Source organism: Sceloporus undulatus, chromosome 2, assembly GCF_019175285.1.
Source record: "Sceloporus undulatus isolate JIND9_A2432 ecotype Alabama chromosome 2, SceUnd_v1.1, whole genome shotgun sequence".
Lineage (NCBI taxonomy): Eukaryota > Metazoa > Chordata > Lepidosauria > Squamata > Phrynosomatidae > Sceloporus > Sceloporus undulatus.
Window position 1 is genome coordinate 214,674,383 of NC_056523.1, and position 27,486 is coordinate 214,701,868.

At 40.8% G+C, this 27,486-nt stretch overlaps 1 protein-coding gene across 4 annotated transcripts in view; it reads right to left on the minus strand.

The window, feature by feature from the left end:
• The window catches only part of GAK (cyclin G associated kinase), a 116,999-nt gene that overhangs the window by 76,167 nt on the left and 13,346 nt on the right, over window positions 1-27,486 (minus strand). For all 4 annotated transcript variants that reach the window (XM_042449596.1, XM_042449595.1, XM_042449594.1 and 1 more), the window contains exon 2: window positions 12,510-12,571. In XM_042449596.1, coding sequence (XP_042305530.1) covers window positions 12,510-12,571 — 62 coding nt within the window. The remainder of the gene's footprint in view (window positions 1-12,509; window positions 12,572-27,486) is intronic.

The following is a 27,486-nucleotide window of genomic DNA, read 5'->3' on the forward strand; positions in this document are numbered from 1 at the left end:
TCTAGACAGAAGGAATGAAAAAACAGTTTTATTCCTTGGGAAGGTACTAGGTCCACCCCAAGCTCCAACTCAGAGGTTTTCCACCAGGGAAGCAATAGCACGCTCCCAACCTCCCTGGAAGACAGACACTTGGCCCTTTTTGCCAACAATTATGCATTATGATTCCACTTTTAACTCCTATGATGACATCCTATGAAATCCTGGGGTTTGTAGTATGGGTGAAGCACTAGAGTTCTTTGGACATAGAATTCTAAATGCCCCCAAACTACAAATTTGGATTCCATGCAATGTTGCCGTCACGTTAAACTGGAGTCATATGGTATAACTGGGTAGTAGAAAAGAACCTCAGAAAAACAGGGTGTCAGTCTTCATCCCAAAAGTTTTCTCCTTGCCTCATTCTGATTTATTCCAAATCTACCAGTATGTCTGGCACCATATTATTTGCAAAATAGTTTCCTTGCTGCTCCTAGTAATCTCTGCACTATAAATATTTCTTACTAGCTTCAAACAATGGCTTTGGACCAATGGGGGAAATGCAGAGGACAAATACTCCACATTACCAGCTTCAGTAGCCTGTGCTTCTTTTTAGAGAAAAGAAAGGCTTAATGTCTTCAAATGAAAAATTATCTACTTGCTTTGGAACCAATCAAAAAAGAAAAGCTCTGCAAGCATCGTTTAGTGTTCCTTCCTTTCCGATTTGGCACAAAGACAAATGAGCCATCAGGCCTATGACCTGCCACAGCGTGGGCCTAAGTCTCGGTCACACCAATTAATATAGAACAATTTTTAATCTGCAATTAAAGCAGCGATTAAAGCCCACAGCCCTAATTAATATCCCATCTAGGGGAGGAAAGCATAAAACGCAAAAAGAAAAGGAATGCAGAGCAGCTAATATTCTTCCTTTGTGACAAATGTTTTCCTGCCAACATTATTCCCTTTTCCTGCTGTTGAGAATGGGAAAAGTGTGTATGTGTGACCACCACACACACAACACACACACTATATTATATAATTATAAAGCAGGATGAAGGGATTGTCTAGTAAGAGAGCATGTGATGCAGACTACATGTATGAAGGGACTTGGTGCAACCCAATCTCTTTAGTACAACCAAAAGTTTCATTTTGACATTCCCTTCATGGTTTTCTCTCAAGAAAGAATTGGCTAGGCTTATTTACGAAGTAGTGTACATATATACCGTATATATTCATTTATAAGTCCACCTCATGTTAACTCAAGGCGGGTTTTGGGACTAAAGTGGATTTTGATTGATCCATGAATAAACTGAGGGTAAAACTTGGTGAATGTAACAAAGGATCTAAAGGATGAAACAAGGAAAACGATGACAAAGAACTTTAATCAAGTTCTTCCAGCACGACATAATTGTTTGTGTTCACTCTATAAACTGGATGGATGAAAGAGGGGGGGGTCTGTGCTTCCAGGACAGATTCACTCTGCATTTCACCAGGGGTGGTTCCCTCTTTAAAAACAGATGCAGTACGTAGACTGACCCATGGATAAATCGACTCAGGTTTTTGGGTCAATTTTTTGAGTAAAATTTCTAGACTTAAACATGAGTATATACAGTATATATAAATATATGGCAGTCTTTTCCCAACCCATTCCCCTGCAACCCACCCAATCCGATAGCCACGTATGGGGAATTGGGGAGCTATCTTCAAAACTATCGAGAAGGCATGAGATTAGGAAAGGACAGTTATAAGCAGTCCACATAAGTATTATTTTACCTCTACAAAGCTCAGTTAGCAGAAGAAACTCCCTCGCCCAGTATCAGTTTTCTTTTCCTATGGATGCAGCAGAGCAGACTGGACAATGTTGGGGTGGCCAGATAGCTTTTCTAGAAGATTACAACAGTTAAAGTTTCAAAGACTTCTTTATTTTGGACATATTTTTGCAGTCTGTATCATTTATTTGATTCCTGAGAGCATCAGACCACTAAGACCCAGATGGCTGTGAGGAAAGGGACTATGGCTGAGAAAAATGTTTTAATTTTTTTAGCCAATTTCCCAAGTTTTCAACAGCATTCCTTCACCTCATATACAGTTGCCTCTCTGTTTTCGCGGGCTTGGAGTCTGCGTCCCTTCTGTTCGCGGGGGCAAATGGAGGGGGACAAAATGGAGTGTGTGCCTCAGTGTGTTCCCAGGTGTGTGTTGCCATTCAAGCCAATGGGGCTTGAATATTAGTGATTTTCGTTTTCACGGGGGGGTGGGAGGGTTCAGAGCGGATCCCCAATGAAAACAAGAGGCAACTGTTAATTGATGTTATAATATGGCTTTGAACTGCAGAGTAAAGGTTTCATTTAACTCTTAAAGACTGCAGTGTACAATAATATTCTGTGCTGATTTCTGAAATGAAGTAGAAAGAATCACATAATCTAACACCGTTCAACACAGTAAATAGAAACACACAGCAGATCTGACTTCTTGGGCATGCCCTCAATGTCCTGTGCACTGTGAATTTGGAAACAAAAACCAAGCCAAAGTACTGACCTAAAGAACTTCATGCAACATAGCAAAAGAAAGCCAAAAATTAAGGTGAAGAATCATTTTTACCTACAGTGGCATTTTAAATAACATGAAGATGATCTCAGAAGACAGTCACAGTCTGTAACATTTAACGTATACTGTTTTATCATTTAATCAACGCCAGTTCCTATGATCAAATGCCGACTTTTGAAGCCAGGACATTCATAAGCTTCATGTGTTTCCTGAGCCCCTTACTCTCCCTTTGTAGAAGCAGTGAAACATTGTCTCCTAATTATTCGGCTCGTTTGACAGCCATTAACCATAGTTTCTATTTCAGACCAGAGCTCATAAAGTTACATTTAAGCAGTAATTAGTTACAGCTACTTGTCCAAGGCCCCCGGTAGTTAGCGCCATTACAACTTGCAGTTTTAAAAAGTACCTCTCTACTTCTTTCATTTCAATAGTTAAAAAAAAATGATTTAGGCTGTTACAGACTGCCAAAATAAAGCTGCTTGAGTCTCTTTGGAGGTTGCTATTATTGATGCATGGGTCCTAGAGTCCGGAGTCGCGCCAAAGCCACATCCATTCCTAGCCACTGGAGTGAGCTTTGGGTAAGCTTTCGGATTCTTAGGCTGCATGCATCATTTAAACAGCATACCTACAAAGACCCGAAGCAGCTTTTTTTGGCAGTCTGTACCCGGCCTTTAAACATTTTGGCTATCTTTTCAAAAGTAAGAATGCTACAAACTAATAGCCTGTAATACATATCATACCTGAGCGGTGAGGTCCCACACCCTGTAATGACATAAGTAACATGAGAAGCTATCGTTATCCTGCAAAAAAGTCTACATTCTCTCTCACTCATTACAACTGCATGTAATTTGTATGCTTTCCCACTTAAAAAGACCAGTTACATGTAATTCGAAATTTGTAACTAGTAACTTTTGGTTCAGACGCTAAAGGAAGTTATGGTTTAACTTGGTTTCCTAGTTTGTTTGCTGCTTGTGCAAAAAGGGAGCAAAGTGGTGCAAAGGGGCTGCACATGCAGACACAAAACCCATGCAGATCCATCTCATTCAGCCAGGATTAGTTGTCCAAGAGAGAAAAATGATTTCTTTTTCTCGCTGAAAGGATACCATAAAACAAACTTCTTGAATGATGGCTTTGTTCTTTTCTTCTTCATTAGATAACATCTCTGTCAGGAAATAAAGACATTACAGAAAAACATTCTAAATAATTCATTATAGTTTTTCATCTTATGATACCTAGATAGCTTAGAAACAATTTACCGTATTTCCGGCGTATAAGACGACTGGGCGTATAAGACGACCCCCCAACTTTTCTAGTTAAAATCTAGGTTTGGGATATACTCACGTATAAGACTACCCTCTTCTAACGCACACCAAATAACATTTTAAAAAAATCAGATTTGATTTCAATATGGTAATTTTCATTCAAATGCTTATGACATGCAGGTACTTAGCAGGAAACCTGTTTGTATAAAAAGCTTACTTGGATGGTCAGCTCTCCCTTGCTGTCCAACCCTCCCTGTCTCTAAGACTATCAGAGCGGTAGCTGCTTTCCTACAATTGCCGCATACGGCGGGGATGTGGCCGCAACTGCTTTTGAGCTCCCCCCACCATATGTGGTGACACACGATTCTCCAGTCTGGCTCGGAGTTTCAGAACCAGCCCCTATAAGGACACCTGGTGTATAAGATGACTCCAACTTTGAGAAGATTTTCCTGGGTAAAAAGTAGTCTTATACGCCAGTAAATACAGTATTTATTTATTTTAACCTACCTTTCTCCCAATATAGGATTTAAGGCAACTTGCAATTAAGTAGTCAAAATATACTGTAGTGTAAAGCAATGGATAATAAAGTGTTGAAAAACAATGGAACAACCAATCAAATTAAAATATTAATTTAAATGCATTTTAATACATAGATGATGATAGAAATAGAGCACACCACAGTTAAAAGGCATCTGCAATGGCAGTTAATAGTTAAAGGCCTGGGTAACAACAACAACAACAAAGGGAGAATCTACCAGCATAAGTACTAAAACACAACGCGCACAGAAATACTCAGACAGTTCACACTTCCAAATTAAAAAATGGTATATTAAGCTGCATAGGGGACAGCCATAGAAAACAGCGGTTTCTAATATGGGGGTGCCACACTGCAGAATCCCATTCCTTTGTCATACATAATACACAAACAACATGCATTGACATGTTGCTGTTGTTGTTGGTGCGCTTCAAGGTTTCCGACTTATGGTGACCTTAAGGCAAACCTATCATGGGATTTTTTGGCAAAATTTGTTCAGAGGAGGTGAGAGCATGTGACATGCCTAAGGTCACGCAGTGGATTCATGGTCAAACTGGGAATCAAACTCTGTCTCCAGGCACAGTCTAATGCTCAACCACTACGCCGCAGTGGCTATGCACTGACATAGAAAACTAATAGGTTCAGATAAAGGTGTGAAGGAGTACAAAAATATAGGGAAAACTAAGAAGAGAAAATGCTCTATGCTGTTTTTGAGAGGAAAAATTGGAATCTTTAGGGAAGAAAAAAATCCAGTGATATTTTCTTTTTTGGAATAAGGAAATGCTTTTCAAGGCAAGGTTCTACTCACTCAAAATGCCAGGAAACATGCATGGAGATTTGTGGGTTAAGACCATCTCCAGAATTGAGAATGTTGTTTCCTTTGCACTAATATAGAATACACCGCCCAATCCCGGATGCATTTCTGCTTTAGTGGGTGCTCTCATCTTCCTGAGACAAGTGGTCTTCATCCTCGAGTTTTATACCCAAATCTCCTGCTACCCTACTTAAAGCTGTCATAGTATGCAACTGCTTCAATCCAATCACTTTTTATATGAAAAATAACCTCAGCCCTGAAGGCTGTAGAGAAGCCACACATGTACAAAATGCTGCTGATATCTTGCTGTGGAGGAGGATATGTTGCCCATTAGCTTTATTCAGTAACATCATGTTCCCAGATCAAATGCAGGCAGCTGAAAGCTCCTTCTAAGCCCACATTGAGTTACCACAGCAATCTGAGATGCCACCCAAAAGTTCATTCTGAAGTGTGGAAGACAAACATGCTGCCACAAATAGCCACTGATTCCTCTTCAAGCAACATAGCACACTTGGAACAGTTCCCACATATTGAAAAAAGCAATCCTGACTATTACAAGATGAGAAACAGCCTTTAGGCTTTCCCAGGACAATTTAGTTGTATCCTGTTTTCTGCGCAAACTTCATGTGGAATAAAAAATTATCTAACATTACTTTAAAATGTTTCATAACATTGTAGTTACTGAAATGCAGAACATTTTGAAATAATGCACATGTAGCATTATTTCCACAATGCAATGTTCCAAGAAGGTGCAGATCTAGACATTTGTTTCAAGGTTATTTCTTCCTCATGTTGGTAATAAATTCTGTCACCAGGCCCAACAACCATCCAACTGCATTGGGTTTGCCATTGTTCAGTGCTCTGGAAATGTCTGTTAAAAGTTTAACAGCTTGCAATTCATACAAAACAATCTGTAAAACGGCCACAGCAAAGGCTTAATAGCTGTTTGGGTTATTCTCAATAGAGCAGCCAGTGTTAATTTTTTTAAAAAAAGCTTCATTTTAAAGGTTTCTCATCCATTCAATCACCTGCCCTCCTGCTATCGCTTCAGATGACTTTGCAAAAACAGACAATATCAAATAGCAGGATCACAATGTCTGGTGTCGGTCCTGAACTTGGGAGGAAAATGCCTCACAGGCACATCAGTCAGCAGGAGAGTCCTGCATTGGCACAGGCTTTGCTTTTGTCTCAAAGGCAGCAGGAAAGGATATGCATGAATCAGTAAACTGGGGCCATCCAAGATTTTTTTATGTTTCTTTCATTTTTTGTGTTGCCCTGTTTTGTGAGCCTTCAAGTCGTTTCCGACTTATGGTAACCCTAAGGTGAAGCTATCGTGGGGTTTTGAAGATTTGTTCAGAGGAGGTTTTACATTGCCATCTTTAGGTGAAAGAGTGTTACTTGCCAAGTCACACAATGGATTCCATGACCAAGCTGGGATCGAATCCTGGCTTCCAGAGTCATAGTCAAAAAATGATTAAAACCACAAACCTATAATTTGGAGTAAATCCAAGTCTCAGGGCTATAACAAACACATGTTTTAGCTCTGTTATAATATTTGAAGATATGTTCATACTGAGGATGGAGCAAGTTTCCACTGTTCCAGAAATAGGATGTGGAAAAATGGATGCAAACTACAAGAAGAGATTCCACCTCAACATTAGGAGGAAACTTCCTGACAGTAAGAACTGTTCAATAGTGGAACAAACTCCTTTGAGAGTGAAGGAGTCTCCTTCCTGGAGGTCTTTAACCAGGGGCTGGATGGCCATCTGTCAGGGTGCTTTTGTTGAGAATTCCTGCATGGCAGCAGTTGGACTGGATGGCCCTTGTTGGTCTTTTCAACCTACGATTCTAAAGACACTCCAGAATTGAACCATAGCCAAGAAGGCCCTGCCTGATATCCCTTCAATCCTCAGGTAAACTTACAAAGGGAGAGGTCAAGGTCCTAAACTGTTTAGGGATTTCATTGCTATCATCAGCACTTTGAATTCAGATCAAAAATGAATCTGAAGACAAAGAATTCATGGATACAAAGGGCCAACTGTACATTTTTGATCTGAATTCCACAGCTTGAAAATAATCCCAAAAATATAAATTTCAAAGAGCTAACCCTAATTTTGCCATTTTATAAGGGACACAATTTTACTATGGCACTCTATTATGAGATTTCAGCATCCATGGATTTGGTGTGTCCACAGGGGGTCCTGGAACCAAACCCAGACTGATACAAAGGCTCTCTGTACTGACAAACAGTTCAGTTCCTTTAAGATTGAAGTTATATGATATTCGTAAACAATTTTGCAATTGGCCACTGTGTGTTTTGCACTGGCTGCAACCTCTGGTCACTATTCAAGGGCATCTCAATATATAGCTTATTATAATTAAGTGGAGTATTCTTTTTATGAAGGTTTGGGACCAAAGGTGTTTGGATTATTGATCACTTTTGAAGTCTGGAATACTTGCAGTTGCATATATGTACAAAGTGAGGTTTCTTAGGACCCAAGCTTAAAACACAAAATTCATTTGTGTGTCATAGTACCTTATACACATAGCCTGAAGGTAATTTAATACACAATACTGTTTAATAAATTTTGTGCATGAAATAAAGTTTTATAAGTGTGAGCCATCAGAAAGCAAAATATCACTATCTCAGTCACTCATGAAACGAGTTTTGTTTTTGGAATTTTTGGTTTTGGGGATTCTGGATAAGAGGACTCAACTTGTAGTCCAACCATATGTCCAACCGCCCTAAAATGCATTTTTTGTCTCTGTTTCTCTCTTACTGAAGCTGGCCTTAGTATCAAGGTTTTGCATGTGTTATTGTTTTTTGGGGTTTTTTGGGCTATGTGGCCATGTTCTCAAGAGTTTCTTCCTGACGCAGAGTGCTGGCGAAACGTCAGGAAGAAAACTCTTCTAGAACATGGCCATAGCCTGAAAAACCCAAAAAATTATGGATGCCGGCCATGAAAGCCTTGACTTCACATGTGTTTATTGCTTTTTAAATTCTAGCTCCTGAGAGAGTGGAAAGTACCCATGTGGGTGGTAGCATTTGTTTATCACTGTCACCAATTGCAAGAATTCTGTGGCCAACAAATATTACAGTAGGCCTATGTATTATGTGAGTTCATATCATACTGTTACAGTTATACATGATTGAAAAAATATGTTCTCTATGCTTTCTTGAGGTTCACCAATGCAATTCTTTGGTATGCTTCTGCTGGAAAATGACCATAGTTATGCTGGAGGACCTAGAGATTCATAAGAGAGAACACTTCTCTAAGCATGTCTTGGTCCCCAGCATTATTCTATGGTCAATGTCTAGCGGAAGCATACCACAGAATTGCACTGGAGGATCTGAAAAAGGTCTACAGAAGTGATTCCCAAACTTTGGTCCTCCAAGTATTTTGGACTTCAACTTCCAAAAGCCCCAACCAGCATGACCAACAGTCAGGAATTCTGGGAGCTGAAGTCTCAAATATCTGGAGGACCAAAGTTCGGGAATCTCCTACCTTGACAGCATGTTCCGGATCCCCCACTGATAGCAAAAAATGTAGGACCTTAAGTCCCACTCTTTTCAATGGGTGTGCACACTCACACTCACTTATTGCAAAAGCCGGGGCTTGCCGTCTGCGGAAACTCAAACCACAGATGGCAAGCCCACAGTTGGCGCAGGTGCACTGTATATACAAAATGTGTTAATATGAAAGATCCTAGAATGGATCCCTTGAGTTATAGGTGGCCCTACTGTATTTAAAAAAAAAACGAAGCAGTGTATAAATATAGTGCATAAAAGGTGGGATTCCTTAATAGTTCTGAACTTCCTAACTGTAGTTAGGAAGAAACTGATCTCATCTCTGTAAAGGAACGTATTAGAATGTACAAATTCAAAACTAATTTCATGTATGATGACTGTTCTGATATTTAGTATGTAATAGGTGTGTACCTCCGGTTAAACTGTTAGTATGGGTAAGCAAGGATCTTCTGGATCGTCATGTATTATGTTCTCAGTTCAGGATTATCTGTATCTCCCTGTATGCACCTGCTTGGGCCTTGATAACTTGAGAAAAGGCCCTTCTCTCAGTCCCACCACATTCACAAGGACAGAGATGGCCTTCTCGGTGGCTGCCCCTAGACTCTGGACCTCCCTACCAAGGGAGGCCAGAATGGTCCTTTCCCTCATATCCTTCCATCAGCAGGCAAAATCCTTTTTGTTCCAACAGGGTCTTAATACAGAAAGTTTTTAAAGAATGGGCTAGGGAGTGTTTTAAACTACAGTGGACCCTTGTTATACGCTGGGGTTTGGTTCCAAGATCCCATGTGTATAACAAAATCCGTGGATGCTCAAGTCTCATTAAATATAACGACATAGCAAAATGGTGTCCCTTATAAAAGAATGGAAAATCAAGGTTTGACATTTGAAATTTATACTTTTTTTGAATATTTTCAAACCGTACATGCCTGAATCTGTGTATAAAAAATCAGTGTATAAGAAGGGCCGACTGTATACTGTTTATATATTGGGCCCTTGGTATTGGCTGGGGTATGGTTTCAGGACACACACGCACACCCGCGCATGGATACCAAAATCTGTGGATGTTCAAGTCCCATTAAATGCAATAGATGGTAAAATGGTGTTCTTTATATAAAATGGCAAAAATAAAGGTATGCTTTGTGGTATTTATACATTTTGTTTTGAATATTTTCATGCTGTGGATACTTGAATCCATGGATAAAGATACAGAAGGCTGACTGTAATAGCATTTTATTCTTTTAACTGCATTTTATTCTTTTAACTAGACATATGAAATTGTTTAATATTGTGGCTTGTGTAATTCTATTTTAATGTTCATTTTAAAATATATATTTTTAATTAAAAGTTTTAAAATACAGTTGGCCCTCCATATCTGCAGCTTTGACTTTTGTGCATTTGATTAACATGTTCTCTTTAAGAATCTCTAGGTCTTCCAGGTGATTCTGCCAAAAAGTTCATCACAGAGTCATGCTGGAGAACCTAGAGATTTCTAGAGAAAACACTTTTCTAGGCATCTGTAGGTCCTCTAGCATGATGTTCTCCCAGATGCTGACCACAAAGATGCAGTGAAGAACTTAGAGATTCCTACAGAGGTACAGTATTTTCTCACGTTTAAAAAAAAAACACCTAAGGTGGGAGGGGGGTGGATTTTCCATTTTCATGGTGGTCCTGTGCCCCCAGCCTGAGTGAGTGTAGAGAGCCCCCTGTACATTAAAATAACAGAAATTAATAAAAGAAGAAAAAAAGAAAAAGAAGGATATTTATTTATTTATTTATTTATTTATTTTACTTGGGAGTATTTATAACCTGCTCTTCAGCCCCAAAGGCTCTCAGAGCAGCTTACAAATGGTTAATTAGACAGTTCCCTGCTTTCAGGCTTACAGTCTAAAAAGATATGACACAAAAAGTAAATTCCGATCTTCCTTTCAACAATTATTTGTAGATACAAATATCCATACATTTCTCTCACACTCAAATTACAGCATATTCTCTTCTTTCAATGGATTATTCTTCCAGATCATCAAAACTAAAAATTACAAAGTCTTTCTTTCTTTTTGTTGCAAAAAATCTATCAGGGTTTCAAGTCACTAAGAAATGACAATTTCAACAATTCTCTGATCAAACTAGACAATTTGTCCATTTCTGCTAAATCTCTCAATTTCAGCAACCATTTGTTCTAGTGAGTAGTGCTGAATTCTTCCATCTTCATGCATACAACAATCTTGCTGCCGTGATCATGCATTAAAATAATTGTCCATGACTCATTTCCAATTGTACACCCATCAGTCCCAACTGAAAAAGTCCCAGTTTTAATAGAATGTTAATCTTTAAAATCTTTGCATCATCGTGTACCTGAATCCAATATTTTTAGTCTTTTCATGTCCACCACATATGATAAAATGTCCCTTCATATTGCTCACATTTCCAATACGCATTAGAAACATGTTTATACATTCTAGAGAGTTTTCTGGCATCATTTACCAATGATAAATCATTTTCTAGAAATTCTCTTTAAGATTATAATACAATGTAAATTTCAATCCCTCTGACCACTTATTTTCCCATTAATCTGTTACTTCTCAGAATCACCCATTCTTTCATCTAAACCAAATAGCCAGCTACTAAATGCAGTTTTAACCCCAATAATGCAGTGCTTCTCTCTTCATTGCATGTTGTAATACTTTATATTAAACTTTTCATTTTTCCCCTTGCCATACAAACTTGGATATATCTTTTTACCATTGCTTAAATTGTACATCTGTTGTCAAAACATGTAGTCTGAAAAAGAAATCATTCTAGGCAAGACATTCATTTTTATCACCAAAATTATCAGAGAATTTAACTTCTCTATTCCTAACATGTCCTTCTTAATTTCATTCCATGTCTTAACATAACTACTTTTGTCATTATAGTAATACCTAGGTATTTAACATCCTTTTAGTTTTAAAACCAGCTTTATCCATCAAATCAACCTGATCTTCCCCATTATTTTTTGTTCAAATCTTTCTTGTTTTGATTATTTATTTTGAAGTTTGTCAACACACCAAAATTGTTCACCGTTCAAAGGATTTTGCAGAATTATCACCACATCATTAGCAAATGCCCTTAACTTATAGTCTTGCAAAGGGTCTAATATAGCATTAATGCCTAAACAGGATCAAGATTTGACATTAACAAAAATTTATAGACCAATATCATTACTGAATAATGGATATAAAGGATTTTTTTCAATGATTTTGGCTGAAAGATTAAAACAATTAGTCTAAGGGTTTTAACTCCAATACACTTAGCAAATGACCAGAAAAGGTTAGACTACACAAGCGATGGTGAATCTTTTAGGGAACGAGTGCCCAAACTAAAAGGTGTCCCGGCACAAAGGGCAGGACATCTGGGGGTGGGACTTCTGGGGTGGGATTTCCGCCTTTTGGGAGTGGCACTTCTTCCCCCCCACCCTCCTGGGCTTTCAGCTGCTTCTCCAGAGACAGCTGAAGGCCTGGGACGGCCAGAAAGAGGAAGAACGAGTGCTTGCTTGTTCCTCCTCTTCCCCTCCCCTCCGTGTGTCCTGAAAAATTGCTTTGTGTGCCATCTCCGCCACGTGTGCCATAGGTTCACCACCATGGGACTACACTGACCGACAATGGCTTGTTTTAATAGCAAAATATCACCAGACGTATTGCCTCTGCAGACGACCCTAGAACCAAAAGGAAAAGACAGTTGTCTCTTGGAAAATGGGTTTTTTAAGGAGTCATTATTAGCTAGCAAAACTGGTTTTCCACTGCATTACTATTACATAAAATCAATAATGAAAAGACATGGCTGAGAATCAAACCCCACAAAACAGAGTGAATTTACCTTTAAAGCATAATCTTTGCCACTTCCAAGATCTTGAGCTTCATAAACAAACGCAAAACCACCTGGGGGGAAAAAGAGATTATAGTGAAAACTAAGTATATTTTTCGCAAGTGAATTAAGAGAATACAAGAAAAAATGCTTGTCCAAGTAGTGAGGTGTACTATGCGAAAAAAGGCTTGTACAACGAAATACCTTAAATCAGACAGAATACAGTGGTACCTCGGGATACGAAATACCCAGGTTACGAAATTTTCGGGATACGAAAAAATCCCATAGGGAATTATTGTTTCGGGTTACGAATGTTTTTTCGGGTTACGAAAAAACGTTTGGTGCTTTTTTCGGCTTTTTCGCACGGAATCGCGGCTTTTCCCCATTAGCGCCTATGGCAATTCGGCTTACGAAGGCTTTTCGGGTTACGAAAGCGGCCGCGTTACGAATTAATTTCGTAACCCGAGGCACCACTGTACAAGATTTCAGTTTAAGAAACAGACATACTTATCCTTGAAATGTTGATGCCTACGTTAAGTTAAAGAAGAAACTACTCATTTTTCCCCTTCCCTGGCTGTTTTCTTTTAATCCAGTTTATTTTATTTATTACATTTCTACATTCTTCCTTTTCTCCAGTGAGCTCAATGTAGCATTTCTGGTTTCTCTTGAGTGCCCTATTTGACCCTCCCAACAGTCCTGTGAGATTGGTTAGGCTGAGAGTGAGTACCCAAGGGTCACTCAGTAACTTTTATGGCTCAGGTGAAACCTGTACTCCTTAGGCCTGTCCAATAGTAACAACAGTCAATTATGACTCTTCAGGAACAACAAAGTAGTCTCGTGCAATCTTCTATCAACATTTTTCAAACTATGTCATAATAAAGCAGAGTTAAGAATTGCACAGCCCTCCAAATGTTGCTAGACTGCAACTTCCAGTAGCCGACAAGGAGGAATGCTGGGAGTTGTAGTTCAGCCACATCTGGAGGACCACATCTTTCTCACCTCTGTAGTAAGTCAAGAGTTCTGGTACTGGTTTCCCTGAAGCTTGTCTATCAGTCATGAACTTCTTACAGAATCTGTAGGCAGCTGAAGGGAAGCACTGCTGCTATTCCATGGTGCACTGTAGTTTCTCCAGGTAATGTGACTCCTTAACAGGCCTATCAAAGAAGCTACCTGAAATGGTTGCATAATCTATTGCTCACAGGCATCTTACTGTGGACACTTTGCTGTGGAAATGGTTCCTAAAGGCAGAAAGCATGGGAGCCACCATGTTAAAGATGGTTTACATGAAACCCCATAGAGTAAAACTTTTCATTCCATTTATTTATGTTTATGGGAAGGCATGTACAGAGTGGTCATAAGCGTGAAATCCTTTACAACCAGCAACAGGTTTCTGAGTTAGTGCTGGTCAGATTCAGGAAGGCTCAGCGCACACTCAGGAAAGCATCTCCTTATATTCCTGCTGGCTCCCCATAGGTAATACATGAAAGCACTAGGAAGCTCTACAGTGGACCCTCTGTATCCACAGATTCTTTAATCACGGATCCAAATATCCACAGCTTGAGCAAAAAAAGTATAAATTCCAAAAAGGGAACCTTGATTTTGCCATTTTATTTAAGGCACACCGTTTTACTATGCCACTGTATACACTGGAACATGACCATAGATGGATTTTGGTATCAACAGGAGATCCTGGAACCAAACCCCAGTGGATACCAAGGGCCCACCCACTGTATATGCATTGTAGCATGCACTAGAATATGACACTTATCTTGTAGCTAAGACTATATTTGACAAAAATGGTTGGCCACTATTGTTTTAAATATGATACATGCCAGCTGACCTATGGAGGCTACCATTTTAAAAAAGATGTCACACATAAATCCAGGAAGTTATGGCCTAAGAACTGTGGGAACATTCCTGATCCAGACTGACCAGGTATTACAGTTTCATAGCATAGGCACATGATTTGTGTCCTCGGAAACCTTTCAGGCAGTTTAATAGCTTATTACAAAACAGACCGCCCTCGGAGCAGGAGCATGTTCCCTGATAACAGGAAACACTACAACTCTGAATCATCGTTTCACCCAGTTCCTTCACAAACTGCATTTTATTCCTGAATCACAACATTGTATCATCAGTAACAGCAATAGTCTATTTTTGGATTCTCCTCCTGATTTTGATCCATTAGCTGCCTACTGATCCAAAACATAAAACTGAAAATCTCACAGATTACATCCTCTTCAGTTAGATTTACATGTTGTATAGTACCCATGTTAATTGTTTTTAGATTACTGAAGGGCTCGCTCCAATCAGCTTTAGAGATATAATTTAAACTGAAGCTGCTGGGTTTTGTTTGCTTGTTTTTGTTTTCTGCTTAGTATCAACTTAACATCTTGTTTCAGTGCCTGGTTTTGCATTCATTTATTGATATTTTTATTTTGCATACCTTGGGTTTTACTTTGTAAACTGCTCTAAATGCTTTGTACAGAACATGAGGGTAGAAACAAATAGGGGAAAGAAGTGGTAGAAATGACACCATCACACTGGATGTGCATATATGTATGTGCATGTGTTATATTTTTTTAATGCTCTCCTGTGTTGAAAAAAAACATAAAAAACTAAATTACAAAACCAACACACTACAAGTAATTTTTTGTTTGTATTTCTACTTCTGGTAAGATGTTCTTCTAGTTTTAATATGTAATATTGCAAGATGGTATATTCCACATGGAATTTGGAGTTTACTCTAATACCTCACTCGGATCCAAATATGGATGTGACTGAAGAGGCATTTTGCACATGGATGCTTCTTCCTTTTCCCCCCTTTTCTTTTGATACTTATGTCAAGTAGCGACCTGCCTTTTGTGAAATTGCCAGAGATCAAACGCCAGATGGGTACCTATTACCGCAAACCACCCAGCAAGAATACAAAAGTTGTTCACGTGCTCAGTGGCCAGCCTCTGTGCTGAGTAACAGTTATCAACATGCACATAGGAATCTGTCCTACATAAATTCCTCCCACAGTTCATAACAATTACTGAAAGATCTCTTTGTTTGCCTTCTTTTTCAAAAGAATGCATCCTAAATGGTACATCAGTATATTGAAGAAAAGGAAAGTACTGAAGAAGCAATATAGAGGTACACCTCAGTTAGAGTCAATGCATTCCTGGGCTTTACTGCTTTACCAGAAAACTTGGTACCAGAGGCAGAAAGAACATAGAAAGTATAGATTCTTACACTGCATAAAAGAATGGCAGCTCAATATGTTTAACCAAACCTTTTATTCAGAACTGACAATACATCCATTTGAAATTAAACAACCAGGTCAGGTAGCACTAAAGAAAAACAGTTTGAATCTTCTAGAGACCACCACTAGGCTTCTTCCAAAATGCATCCAGGGATGACCTTTTCTTTCACCAGCGTCCACTTTTTTATGATTTAAATTTTTTTGGGCCAAACTTACAGATCTATGCTTCTTTAACATGCTGGTGAAGTAGGCATATCTGCTGTCCCCTTTTCTGTTTTGCTGTTTACGCACACTCAGTAAGGGCTTCTGGAAACAGATTGCAGGCAAGCACATATGTCTACAGTAGGGTCATCTAGAACCAAATCCCATTCTTTCCCCAACTCAACCTTTTATTGCATAAAAGCTTCTGCTGCAATAGTGTGTTTCTCCAGCCCTCCTTCACCATTTCCCAATGCTGATGCTGCAATAAAGAAAAAAAGTCCAGATAGACCAGGGCTGGGCAACTGTGGAAGGCTAAGGGCCTGTTTTAGCCCACTAGGAAACCTTGGAGGAGCAAACCTGCTCCTGGGGCAGGAAATGCCCAGAAACAGCTTTAGGAGGTATGGAGGCACTTTTACCATGTTCTGGGGTTAAAAAAGGCCTCCCCTGGGTCTAAAATGGTCATGGGGGGGAAGCAGAAAATGCGCTGGAAATACACTTCATACCTCTGGTGGACACTTCAGAGCATCTCAGGGCAAAGTAAAAAAAAATCGCAAAAATGTTTTTTACCGGGGGGGGGGGGGGCTTCAAACATGGTGGAAATGCCCTCCACACACCCGTTGGGTGCATTTTGGGTAGTGCAAAAAAGACATACAGTGAGTCCTTGGTATCTGCTGGGGTTTAGTTCCAGGACCCCGGTGTATATCATATTCCGTGGCTGCTCAAGTCCCATTATATACTGTACCTCTGAGAACAAACATATTAGCACATTCAGTCCTGCTGAACTTTCAAGGCTGCTTGTCATTGCATGGGAGAATTAATCACATGCAATCATCCCCCCCCGCCCCTTCTAACACAAGGAGCTTAAAACAATTCATACCAAATGATATTCAACATAGCATTGTGTTCAAAAATATCACCATTTCTTTCATACAACAGCTTTAAGGCTTTAAACGGATTATCTGGACCCATTTCAAACTGGCTTCCGGGCGGGTTACGGGGTTGAGACGGCCATGGTCGCCTTGGTCGATGATCTCCGTCTGGGCATCGACAGGGGTAGCGTGTCCCTGTTGGTGCTCTTGGACATCTCAGCGGCTTTCGATACCATAGACCATGGTATCCTTCTGGGGCGCCTGGCAGAGGTGGGAATCGGGGGCACTGCGCTCCAGTGGTTCTGGTCCTACCTCTCTGGGAGGTCCCAGATGGTGCAGCTGGGAGACGTGTGCTCCGATGAGAGGGCCCTTAAAACTGGGGTCCCTCAAGGAGCCTTTCTGTCTCACATACTATTTAACATTTACATGAAACCGCTGGGAGAGATCATCCGGAGACATGGGGCGCGGGGTTATCAGTACGCTGATGACACCCAAATAATTTTCTCTATGTCTCCGACTGATGCAGTGACTGAGGATGGCGTCTCTCCTCTCGTGGCGTGCCTGGAGTCAGTAATGGGCTGGATGAGGGAAAACCGACTCAAGCTGAATCCAGAGAAAACGGAGGTACTTGTGATAGGTTCCCCTGGTCCAGGAATGCCGGTAGTTCCACCTGTCCTGAACGGGGTCACGCTTCCTGTGAAGGACTCCGTGCGCAGTCTGGGGGTGCTTCTTGACTCGTCGCTTCACCTGACTGCTCAGGTGAATGCGACGGTCAAGAACACCTGTTATCAGCTTCGGCTTATTCGCCAGCTGCGCCCATACCTGGCCCAGAGGGACCTTGAAACGGTAGTACACGCTTTGGTAACCTCGAGATTGGATTTCTGCAACGCACTCTACATGGGGCAACCCTTATACCAAACCCGGAAGCTACAAATAGTACAGAATATGGCAGCCAGGCTGGTCACTGGTACTTCCAGGGCCAGCCATATTACACCGGTGCTAAAAGACCTGCACTGGCTGCCTATTCGCTTCCGGGCACAATATAAGGTGTTGGTGATGACCTATAAAGTCCTAAATGGCTTGGGCCCAGGATACCTGAAGGACCGCCTCTCCCCGTACATTCCGTCCCGCACCCTCAGAACATCTGGGCAGCAATTACTTAGGGTGCCAGGGGCTAGGCTTACCTCCACCACGAGGAAGATATTTTCCATCGCCGCCCCAGCCCTTTGGAACACGCTGCCCACAGAGCTCCGTTCGGCCACCTCCCTAGCCCAATTTAGAAGGGCTCTAAAAACCTTTCTATTTCAGGCTGCATTCCCCGATTAAAGCCCAGTAGGCCTCCCTTCCTCTTTTATTGGCAAGAAGACTGGCTAACGGGGTTTTTATTCTCTCTTGTTGTATTCGTTTTTAATTTTTTTTAATGTATACTCTGTGTTTTGCACTGTTTTATTATGCTGTTAACCGCCCTGATCTTTGGAAGGGCGGTATAAAAATAAAAATTTTATTTATTATTATTTAATTTAAAGCAGCCAACTCAACAGACTCCAGTGAGCATTACAACTGATTCAACTGTTTTTAGAACACATTGTAGTTTTATTCTATTTCTACATATGAACACTCTAAAAAGCACTCTCATAAAATGGCTGAACAATTTGAACAGCTTCATTATTTAAAATTGCTTATCCTACATTTAATTATCTGCTATGCAAAGCTGAAGCAAGCAGCTGACACGCTAGATCAAAAGCTCCTTTAAAAGCAAGGCTTAGAAGTGTTCTGCGGTTGTTTCATCCAGATCCTTAAATCCGCCCACTAACAATGCAGTTTTTAGGCACAGCCTGAAAGTAGCTACATTCCCATAATTGGTTTGCAGTAGAAAACTGTCATTGCTTGTGGCCCTTCAAACAGTCACAGAGTTGGCTATAACGGGCTGTGGCTAGTTCTGCTGAGATCTCTGCAGGAACATGAGCTGTTATAACAGTCCAGTTGTGAGTATGTATTTCTGCAATACATGAACAGTTTATGTAAGAGATTAGAAACTGGGCAATACACGAGGTGGGCTACAGATAGCATGACAGATATTCAGAGCTTTATCTTTAGAGATCACATTGCAAATATCCTTGCTGGCTTGCCTCTCACCCCAAATGAGGACAGATCTTGAAAAGCATCTTGTATTCAATAGATTTTTTCTATCTTTCCACTAATGTTCTCCCTTTCGGTGGGTGGTTTGAGCACTGGAATAGGACTTTGGAAATTAGGGTTCGATTCCCCACTTGAGCATAAAAACCCACTGGGTGACTTTGGTCAAGTCATAATCTCTCAGCCTCAGAGGATGGCAATGGCAAACTCCCTCTGAAGTAACTTGACAAGAAACCCTATGATAGGTTCACTTCAGTGTCACCATAAGTCAAAAATGGCTTAAAGGCACACAATAGCAAATAACAAAGAATACGATACCCATAACAGAGCCTTTCATTTTGTTTCTCTAAACTAATTTCATTGCTCCTTTGCTGGAACCAGATCCTTGTATGCACTGTCCATTAGGATAATCATATAAACTTTAAACTGGAACTAAATTAATTCAAATAAAAAACTGTGTCAAGTGAAGATGCCAGCCACAGATGCAGGAAACATCAGGAATAAACTCTTCTAGAACATGGCCAAATACCCCGAAAAACCCACAAAAAACTATGGATGCCAGCCATGAAACCCTTCGACCACATTGTGTCAAGTGCTGTTCACTGAAGTATAGAAAGTGCTTGGCGCTGGACACCAGAGGTTGTGGGAAAATGAATTATGGACAGCAAACTTTAGTGTCGTCTCTCCATACTCAGGAGGATTATCAGCCTTCCATCATTTCATAAGTCAGTAAAATGAGTACCCAGCTTGTTGGAGGCAATGGGCTTACAAACTACAAACTGCTTACAGAGTGCTGAGTTCCCTATTAAGCAGTATAAAAATATAAATGCTATTGCTAAATGCTATTATTGCAGTATAACCCCTCCTTGTCCCTTTGAAACAAAGTAAACAATCAGATTTCAGAGGTAAAATAATAAAGGGCACTAACCTCTATTTTGCTAATTCATTTTTCAAGGCAGGTAGCATATTATGAAACGCTATGGCTTGCTCTCAGAGGAATGGGTGTGCCACTACACCTGACTTGATGTGCAACCTGTACTCTGGGCAAGAGGCTGCTGTAAGAACAGCATACGGAGGGACAGAATGGTTCTGAACTAGCAAAGGAGTCAGGCAAGTCTGCATTTTATAACTCTATCTGTTCAACATGCATGCAGAAAATAAAATGGGAAGAGAAGGCTTAGGCTCAAAGGTAGGAGAAGAAAAGAGGAAAAAAAACAACAACCTAAAATACACAGAAAACACCATACTACTATCAGAAAATACCAAATATCTGGAACAATTACTAAAGAAAGTCAAAGAAGAAAGTGCTAAGGTAGGTTTAATGCCAAATATTAAGAAAACAAAAATAATGACCATGGAAGAACTACATTAATTCATCCTAGACAACAATAAAATGGCAATAGTAAAAGAATTCCCATACCTAGCATCAAACATTGATCAGAGTGGAGACTGCAGTCAAGAAATTAGAATACTAAGCCTGGGACGGGCAGCTATTAAAGAACTAGGCAAGATCCTAAAGTGCAAAGACATACGCAACACTGAATACTTCAGTTAGGATCATCCAAGCCATTGTATTCCCTATCACCATGTATGGATGTGAGAGCTGGACAGTAAAGAAAGCAGATAGAAAGAAAATCAACTCATCTGAGATGTGGTGCTGGAGAAGAGTGCTGAGGATACCACGGATAGCCAAAAAATGGGAGGGGGGATCCTAGAGCAGGTCCACCCCAAACTCTTCCTAGAAGTTAGGATGATTAAGCTGAGGTTGCAAGTTGCTCTACTTTGGACACACCATGAGAAGGGAAGATTCATTAGAAAAAGCAATGATGCTAGGAAAAGTGGAAGGAAGGAGAAAGAGAGGAAGACAACATGCCAGATGGCTAGACTCAATTATGGAGGTCACGGACATGAACTTACAGTACTTAAGCAGAACGGTAGAAGGAAAGGAGATCTTGGAGGAGTCTCATCCACAGGATTGTTGGAGCCAAGGACAATTCAAGGGCAGCTAATGACAGCAACAACAAAGCATATTACCATGCCCTCAATAGGTGAACAGATGAGACTATGGCCTGCCTGATACAGACAGGCCAAAATAAAGCTGCTTCGACTCACTTTGGAGGTATGGTGTTTCAATGATGCATGCGTCCTAAGAGTCTGGAAGCTGCACCAAAGCTGCACTCTAGTCCTTAGGACCAGAGCATGGCTTTGGTGTAGCTTCTGGACTCTTAGGATGCATGTGTCATTGAAACACCATACCTCCAAAGTGACTTGAAGCAGCTTTATTTTGGCCTGTCTGTATAGGGCCTATGTCCCCATACAGGCAGGCCAAAATAAAGCTGCTTTGGGTCACTTTGGAGGTATGTTGTTTAAACGATGCATGCGTCCTAAGACTTCGGAAGCCGTGCCAAAGCCACAATCCAGTCCTAAGACTGGAGCACAGCTTTGGCACAGCTTCTGGACTCTTAGGACGCATGCATCATTTAAACAGCCTAACTCCAAAGTGACCCGAAGGGGCTTTATTTTGACAGTCTGTATGGGACCTATATTAAACTTTTGAACACAGAATGACATCTTGAACATGTTTATCAAATTCCACTTAGATACCTCAATGTTTAAGAGGTATAGAGAGATGCTGACATTAACCCCCCCTCCCAACATTTCACTTCACTCAGACACAAGACTAGGAAAGAAACACACCAAAGTATCCCAAAGTTTAATGCTGGCACCCAGAATTTTATGAAAAATCTGATCCAAACTTAAGCATACATAACGTTGCAAGGAGCGTTAACTGTGGGGTCATCAAAGACCACTTCTCTTGATATATTCCTGTGCAGAGGTCATAAAAGCCACACTGGAAAAACAACAAGGATAGGTGTGTTTTCTACAGCTTGCAACAGCAGTATTACTATTACAAGCAAAGAGACTTCTGATTCAGGGAATGCATTGCTATTCTCTCCAAGTGTCCATGTGTACGGTTTTCACAAAAAAACAGACAAAGGATTACTTTTAATATCAGCCATCCATTAACATGGTGCCACACTTCCCCTCCTATCAGCAGGCTTCTTTGCTGCCTAAAAATCTGTTCTGAAGGTCTTCCCAGGCCTCCAGATAGGTTTGAGAGTATATGGGGGAGAAAGGATGCAGATGGGAATGACTCTGCTCTGGGCTTCACTGCTCGACAGAAGCTGTTCTGTCAGTAGCACAAGCATACTGGATCCTTGCCAGTGCCCCCACAAGCAAGAAGGAAATGTTACCAGCTATCACTGAAGTACAGCTGACAGCCATCTCCCCCTCCCCAGTCCAGCTTCTCAACACGAAACAGTCTTCCTGTGAAAGGAAATGTAGCCTTAAATCTCTCAGTGCTTGCTATGGGGAAACCACTCCTGTAAGCCCAGTGAGCAGGTGGCCCCTAAGATAATAAACAGCCAACCACTGCTGCCTAATTACTTTCCAAAGTTTCACTTCACAGCAATAAAATATTTACAACATGACTACTTCAGGAACTTCAGTCAGCTTTTTAACATGCAAACTATACCGTTTCCCAGAGTTGTAAAAAGGCACTTCAGATTCCAACATTTTGTAACATGCCAAGAAGCTTAAACTGGAGAATGCAGAGCTGTTAAGAGGCTTAAATCACATTCTTAATCGATGCTCTTTACTCAAATAAGCAGCCAAATTCCTGGTCTTTTATAACAAAACATACTTCAGAATACTAGTATTTACTGTATACGCTTGCTGCCTTAATATTTCACCTTTTCTTTTTTGGTAAAAATTGTATGTTTTTTCAGGAAACCATATTGGAAATGTGTTCATAACAAACTGCCCAAGTATCAGCTGAGCTGAACTGCAGTCGACAGAACAATCCGTATTGAGAGAGAAAGTATGTTGCTAATACATTGATAAGGCAACAGAAATACAGTACTGCAAAACATTCAGAAGAGACCACAGTTGCAAAAAAATACCTCATATAGTTTTCCCTAAACCTGCAGATTTCCAGAGGTGTTGCACTACAACACCTATCATCTCCCAGGCATCATGACCAAAGCCTACCATAGAGTCTGAGAAGACATCCAGAGGTAGTTCATCCCAATAAAGATGGTCCTAATAAAGGTACTACCAGTTTGTGAATTTTGTTTCCATAAAACCGCTCTTGCCTTCATTCTGTGAAAACTGGGGATTCATATCAAATTACAAGGTTTCTTGTATTTAGCATCCCCCCCCCGAGAATTTCAAGTTACTCTGTTTTGAAAATATTCTAGTGCTTTAAAAGACCAAAATATATTTTCCATATATATGCTATATAGTATATAATATAGCGTGCTATAAGGGGTTGTAGGTTCCTAAAGAGTACATTCTCCAAACTCTGATGACAATGCTATGCTTAAGAACATTTTAAGTGGAGATCAGTGCAATAATATTTTGCATAGAAGAGTACGTAAGCCAACAGAGGACACTAGTGATAGAATTAGATAGATAGGGAAACCTGAGTGTCTTCCCTTTGTCTTATCAAACCTTCCTCTTCTGTGATATCAAACAATACTCATTGGGATGCTTCCCACTTTCATCCTGCACCAATTCCCTCTAAGCTCTTTCCTAGAATGAGATCAGTTTAGTTTAGTACCTTTAAGATAACTTTCCTATCTTTCAAATGACACTCCTGAACTAGAGCCTCTAGTTTTAGTTTCTTGGGCCAGTCTCTTTGCTCCTCTGTCTGACTCAGATCCTTAAACTCAGTCCCTAATAAGACAGTCATATAAAAAGTGCTACTCAAAGTAATGGTCAGTTCAGCAGCACCAGTCCAGGAGCATCATCTGCCACAGGTTTCCAGGAAAGAAAGAAATAATTGTAACCAGTTGTTTTATTTGTAGATGATATCTTGAGAACTGCCTTGTGTCCCTTTCTGGGAGAAAGGCAGGATAAAAATGAAATAAATAAATAAATACTGCGATCTTATCTCTTTCTGCAGCAGGAAAGCCCTTGGCGCTTTCTCTACATACTGTGCCCAGGAGCAGCATACAATGAACCATTACAAGATTAAAACTTCTCTCCCCCCCCCCCCGCCCCCCGAAAGAAATATCACTCAACATAAGTAGCAAAGCAAATCAAAGCTCATAAAAAGAACAGGCCAAGCTATACAAACACTTGGGAGTAGTTTTTCAACCTTCAGGGTAATGGGAAGGGCAGCCTGCACATGTCACTGGGAATGCCAAACCTTCCAGTCACGATAAAAATATTCCATGGCAAAGTAATAATTTCTCTATAGTTCCCTACTTTGTTTTTATAAGAATTTTTGACCCATGGAAGAATATAAGCCAATTTTTGTGTCTGTTTTTAATTCCATCCTCTTTTCCAAATGATGAGAAGAGAATCCAGAATGGTCCTACTTGAGGCATGCGCATGGTTCTATACTTCCAATTACAGTGGTACCCCGGGATACGAAATACCCACGTTACGAAATTTCCGGGATACGAAAAAATCCCATAGGAAATAACTGTTCCGGGTTACGAAGGTTATTTCGGGTTACGAAGAAAATTTTGGTGCTTTTCGGCGCTATTTCACACGAAATCGCGGCTTTTCCCCATTAGCGCCTATGGGTTTTCGGCTTGCGAAGGCTTTTTGGGTTACGAAAGCGGCGGCGGAACGAATTAATTTCGTAACCCGAGGTACCACTGTACTGACTTAAACTGAATATTACACCTTCTGATTTGCTGCTGTTATGCGTCTTCAAGTCATTTCTGACTTATGGCAGCCCTAAGGCAAACTTATCATGGGGTTTTCTTGGCAAGATTTATTCAAAGGTGGTTTACCATTACCTTCTCCTGAGGCTGAGAGCATGTGACGTACCCAAGGTCACAAAGAGGGTTCCATGGCCGAGCAGGGAATCAAACCATGATCTCCAGAGTCATAGTGCAACATTCAAACCACTACACCATGCTGGCTCTTCTCCTTCTGTTTTCCCCCCCCCCCCCCCAATTAATTTAACAGATGGATTTTGCTCTACCTGGTTGGGGTTTATTAAGGAGAAGCTACAGAAATATGGTTTCTCCTTCTTAGCATACTGTGCTTGGGATTCTCCAGGGCTAAGAAACCAACTCAAAAACAGATCTGGGATACAGCTCTGCAGGATGACAGGGGTAGTATACAACATTATACTGTAGTTGGCAACCATAGCAAGAATTTTGCTCCAGCTAACTATGTTTATACACTCAATATTGCTAGATATAACAGAATCTTTACTCTGCCCCATTTTAAAATCTTCCCCTTTGCTCTACTAGAGGAGAAATACTTACAAATCCCCTATGCGCAGCGTATCTGTCCTTGCAGTAAGACATGGTTGAAACAGTCGGTCATGTTCTGCTAAAGTGCCAGTATTGTGAGGACTTTCTTCCCAATTAATAAATCCAAATTTGAAGCAGTTCCCTGGCAGGACTGATCATTTTTACACCTCACTTCCTCTTTCAGATTCTTCCAAATAATCCATTCTAAAGGCTGCCAAATTTTGTAACTTTGTGTGTAATACTAGAAGTAAAATGATCAACCCCCATTATGGTATGTTTCACTTTAGTGAACACTATTAGTCTTGATTTGATACTGACAGCTGTTTTGCCACACATGTATATACACAAGAATATTTGTACTTGTGAGCTGTCTTATCTTTTTTTTCTTGGTTTCCTATTGCCTTGCATCCATTTGGCTTGTGTCCGATTTGTGATTGTAATAAAATATGTTGTTGGTGGTTTCAAACACCTGGTTCAAACACATGTTCTTGGCACACTGGGGAAGAAATTACTGCTCCCCAGTATCAGATAGCTTGAGATGCACTGATATTAACTTTAAAGGGGAATTAAATAAATTCATAGAGAAGAGATGTGTCAAGGTAACAGCTACTCACCATGAGCCTACAAGTCCAGAAACTGCTTGCTTCTGGACACCAGAGACAATGGAAAAATCAACAGTGGCTAACAATAGCCCCCAGTGCCCTGCTTGTATACTTCCCAGAGGTATCTGGCAAACCACCATTGCAAACACGGTTCCAGATTAGATGGCCCATGCTCTGACCCAGAAATGCAACCCTTACACCTACTCAACTTTTTATTCAAATAAAAGTGATTATATCCAAGATTCAAAAGCAAAAGACATCTCTAAGAACCCTTTGAGCAATTGTAACTAAGCTTCTTTATAGAGAGGCCATCATAACAGATTTTAACCAATGGTTTCCTCAGGATCCAACTTTCCAAATTCACTTACAAAAATAAAAACACACAACAGACCTGCAGAAAGCTATTAACCTTCCATGTTGCTTGGTAGGTGCTTACAACCGCTCTACAACTGCAGTCCTAGAAAGGCAACACCAACAAGGGAGTATCTACTTCCTGGTAACCAGCCAAAGATCTTGATAAGCATCTTAAATTCTAAGTTGTTATGGCCTGTTGGCTTGCTATGTATCTTTGTTCTGTAGTTCAGAATAGTTTCATCACCAACTGTAGAAGAAGCCATAGACATCAGAAGTCTTACACATCAACACAGTGAGGCTGAAAAGCCTTGTCATGAAGGCGTGCCTCCACTAAATGGTGCACTGCTGACACATTTTTAACTGCCAAGTGTCATGTCCTTCGTATTCTGAGCAACTGCAATATTTGATTATGAATCATCAATTCCTTCTTAAACTATTAAGAGCCTGTCAGCCAATATATTGCCTTTCCACTCTCAAAGAAAGTCCACTTCTCCCTGCATTTTCCATTAGTAGAACTACTGGGTAATGTACAGGATTATTAAGATAAGGAACACTGGCGGGGTACAAACCGCCGCTTTGCGGCGCTCCCCCGCCGCCGCCATTTGCTCCGTGCGGGAGCCGCAGCAGCCAAACCGCGCGGCTGCCGCGCGGAGCAAAAAAGAAGCTCCATTTCGGAGCTTCTTCTTGCGGCGCCTCTATGACATCGCGAGGCACCTGGCGCGGACTCGCGATGTCATAGGCGAGGCGACACGTCTGGACGCTATGCGTCTAGTACGTAAAGATGGCGGCGCCCATGTAGAAGGGGCGCCGCTATCTTGTACGTATAGGATACGTACTAGGGTTAGGGGGGTGCGGAAGCACCGCCCCCTTCCTAACCCTAGTACATATCCTATACGTACTATATGGCGGTTTGTATCCCGCCACTGAGAGCTTTCAAGATTTTGGAAGAGCACTATAAAGGTAGCGGCACAGTGCACTGCACATGGTTTGGACAAAAAAAAAAAACATTTCCCCCTCTCCCCTAGAAAGAACCAGAATAGTATAAACATGTTTCTGGAACTGCACAACCCCTTAGTAACAGTAAACATACACATCATGAGAACATAGTAACAGTAAACATACACATCATGAGAACAATGTTGTTTTGCACCAACATACCTTTTGCTGATGTGATGCTAGCCACATGCATTTTTCTCATCCAGACCCTCCCTTCTCACTTGTTGATCCTCTGGTGTCTCTGGCAGTCTCAGGAGGGTTACAGACCACCCGTTTGGGGCAGGCTGCACCCGCCCCTTTCCCCGG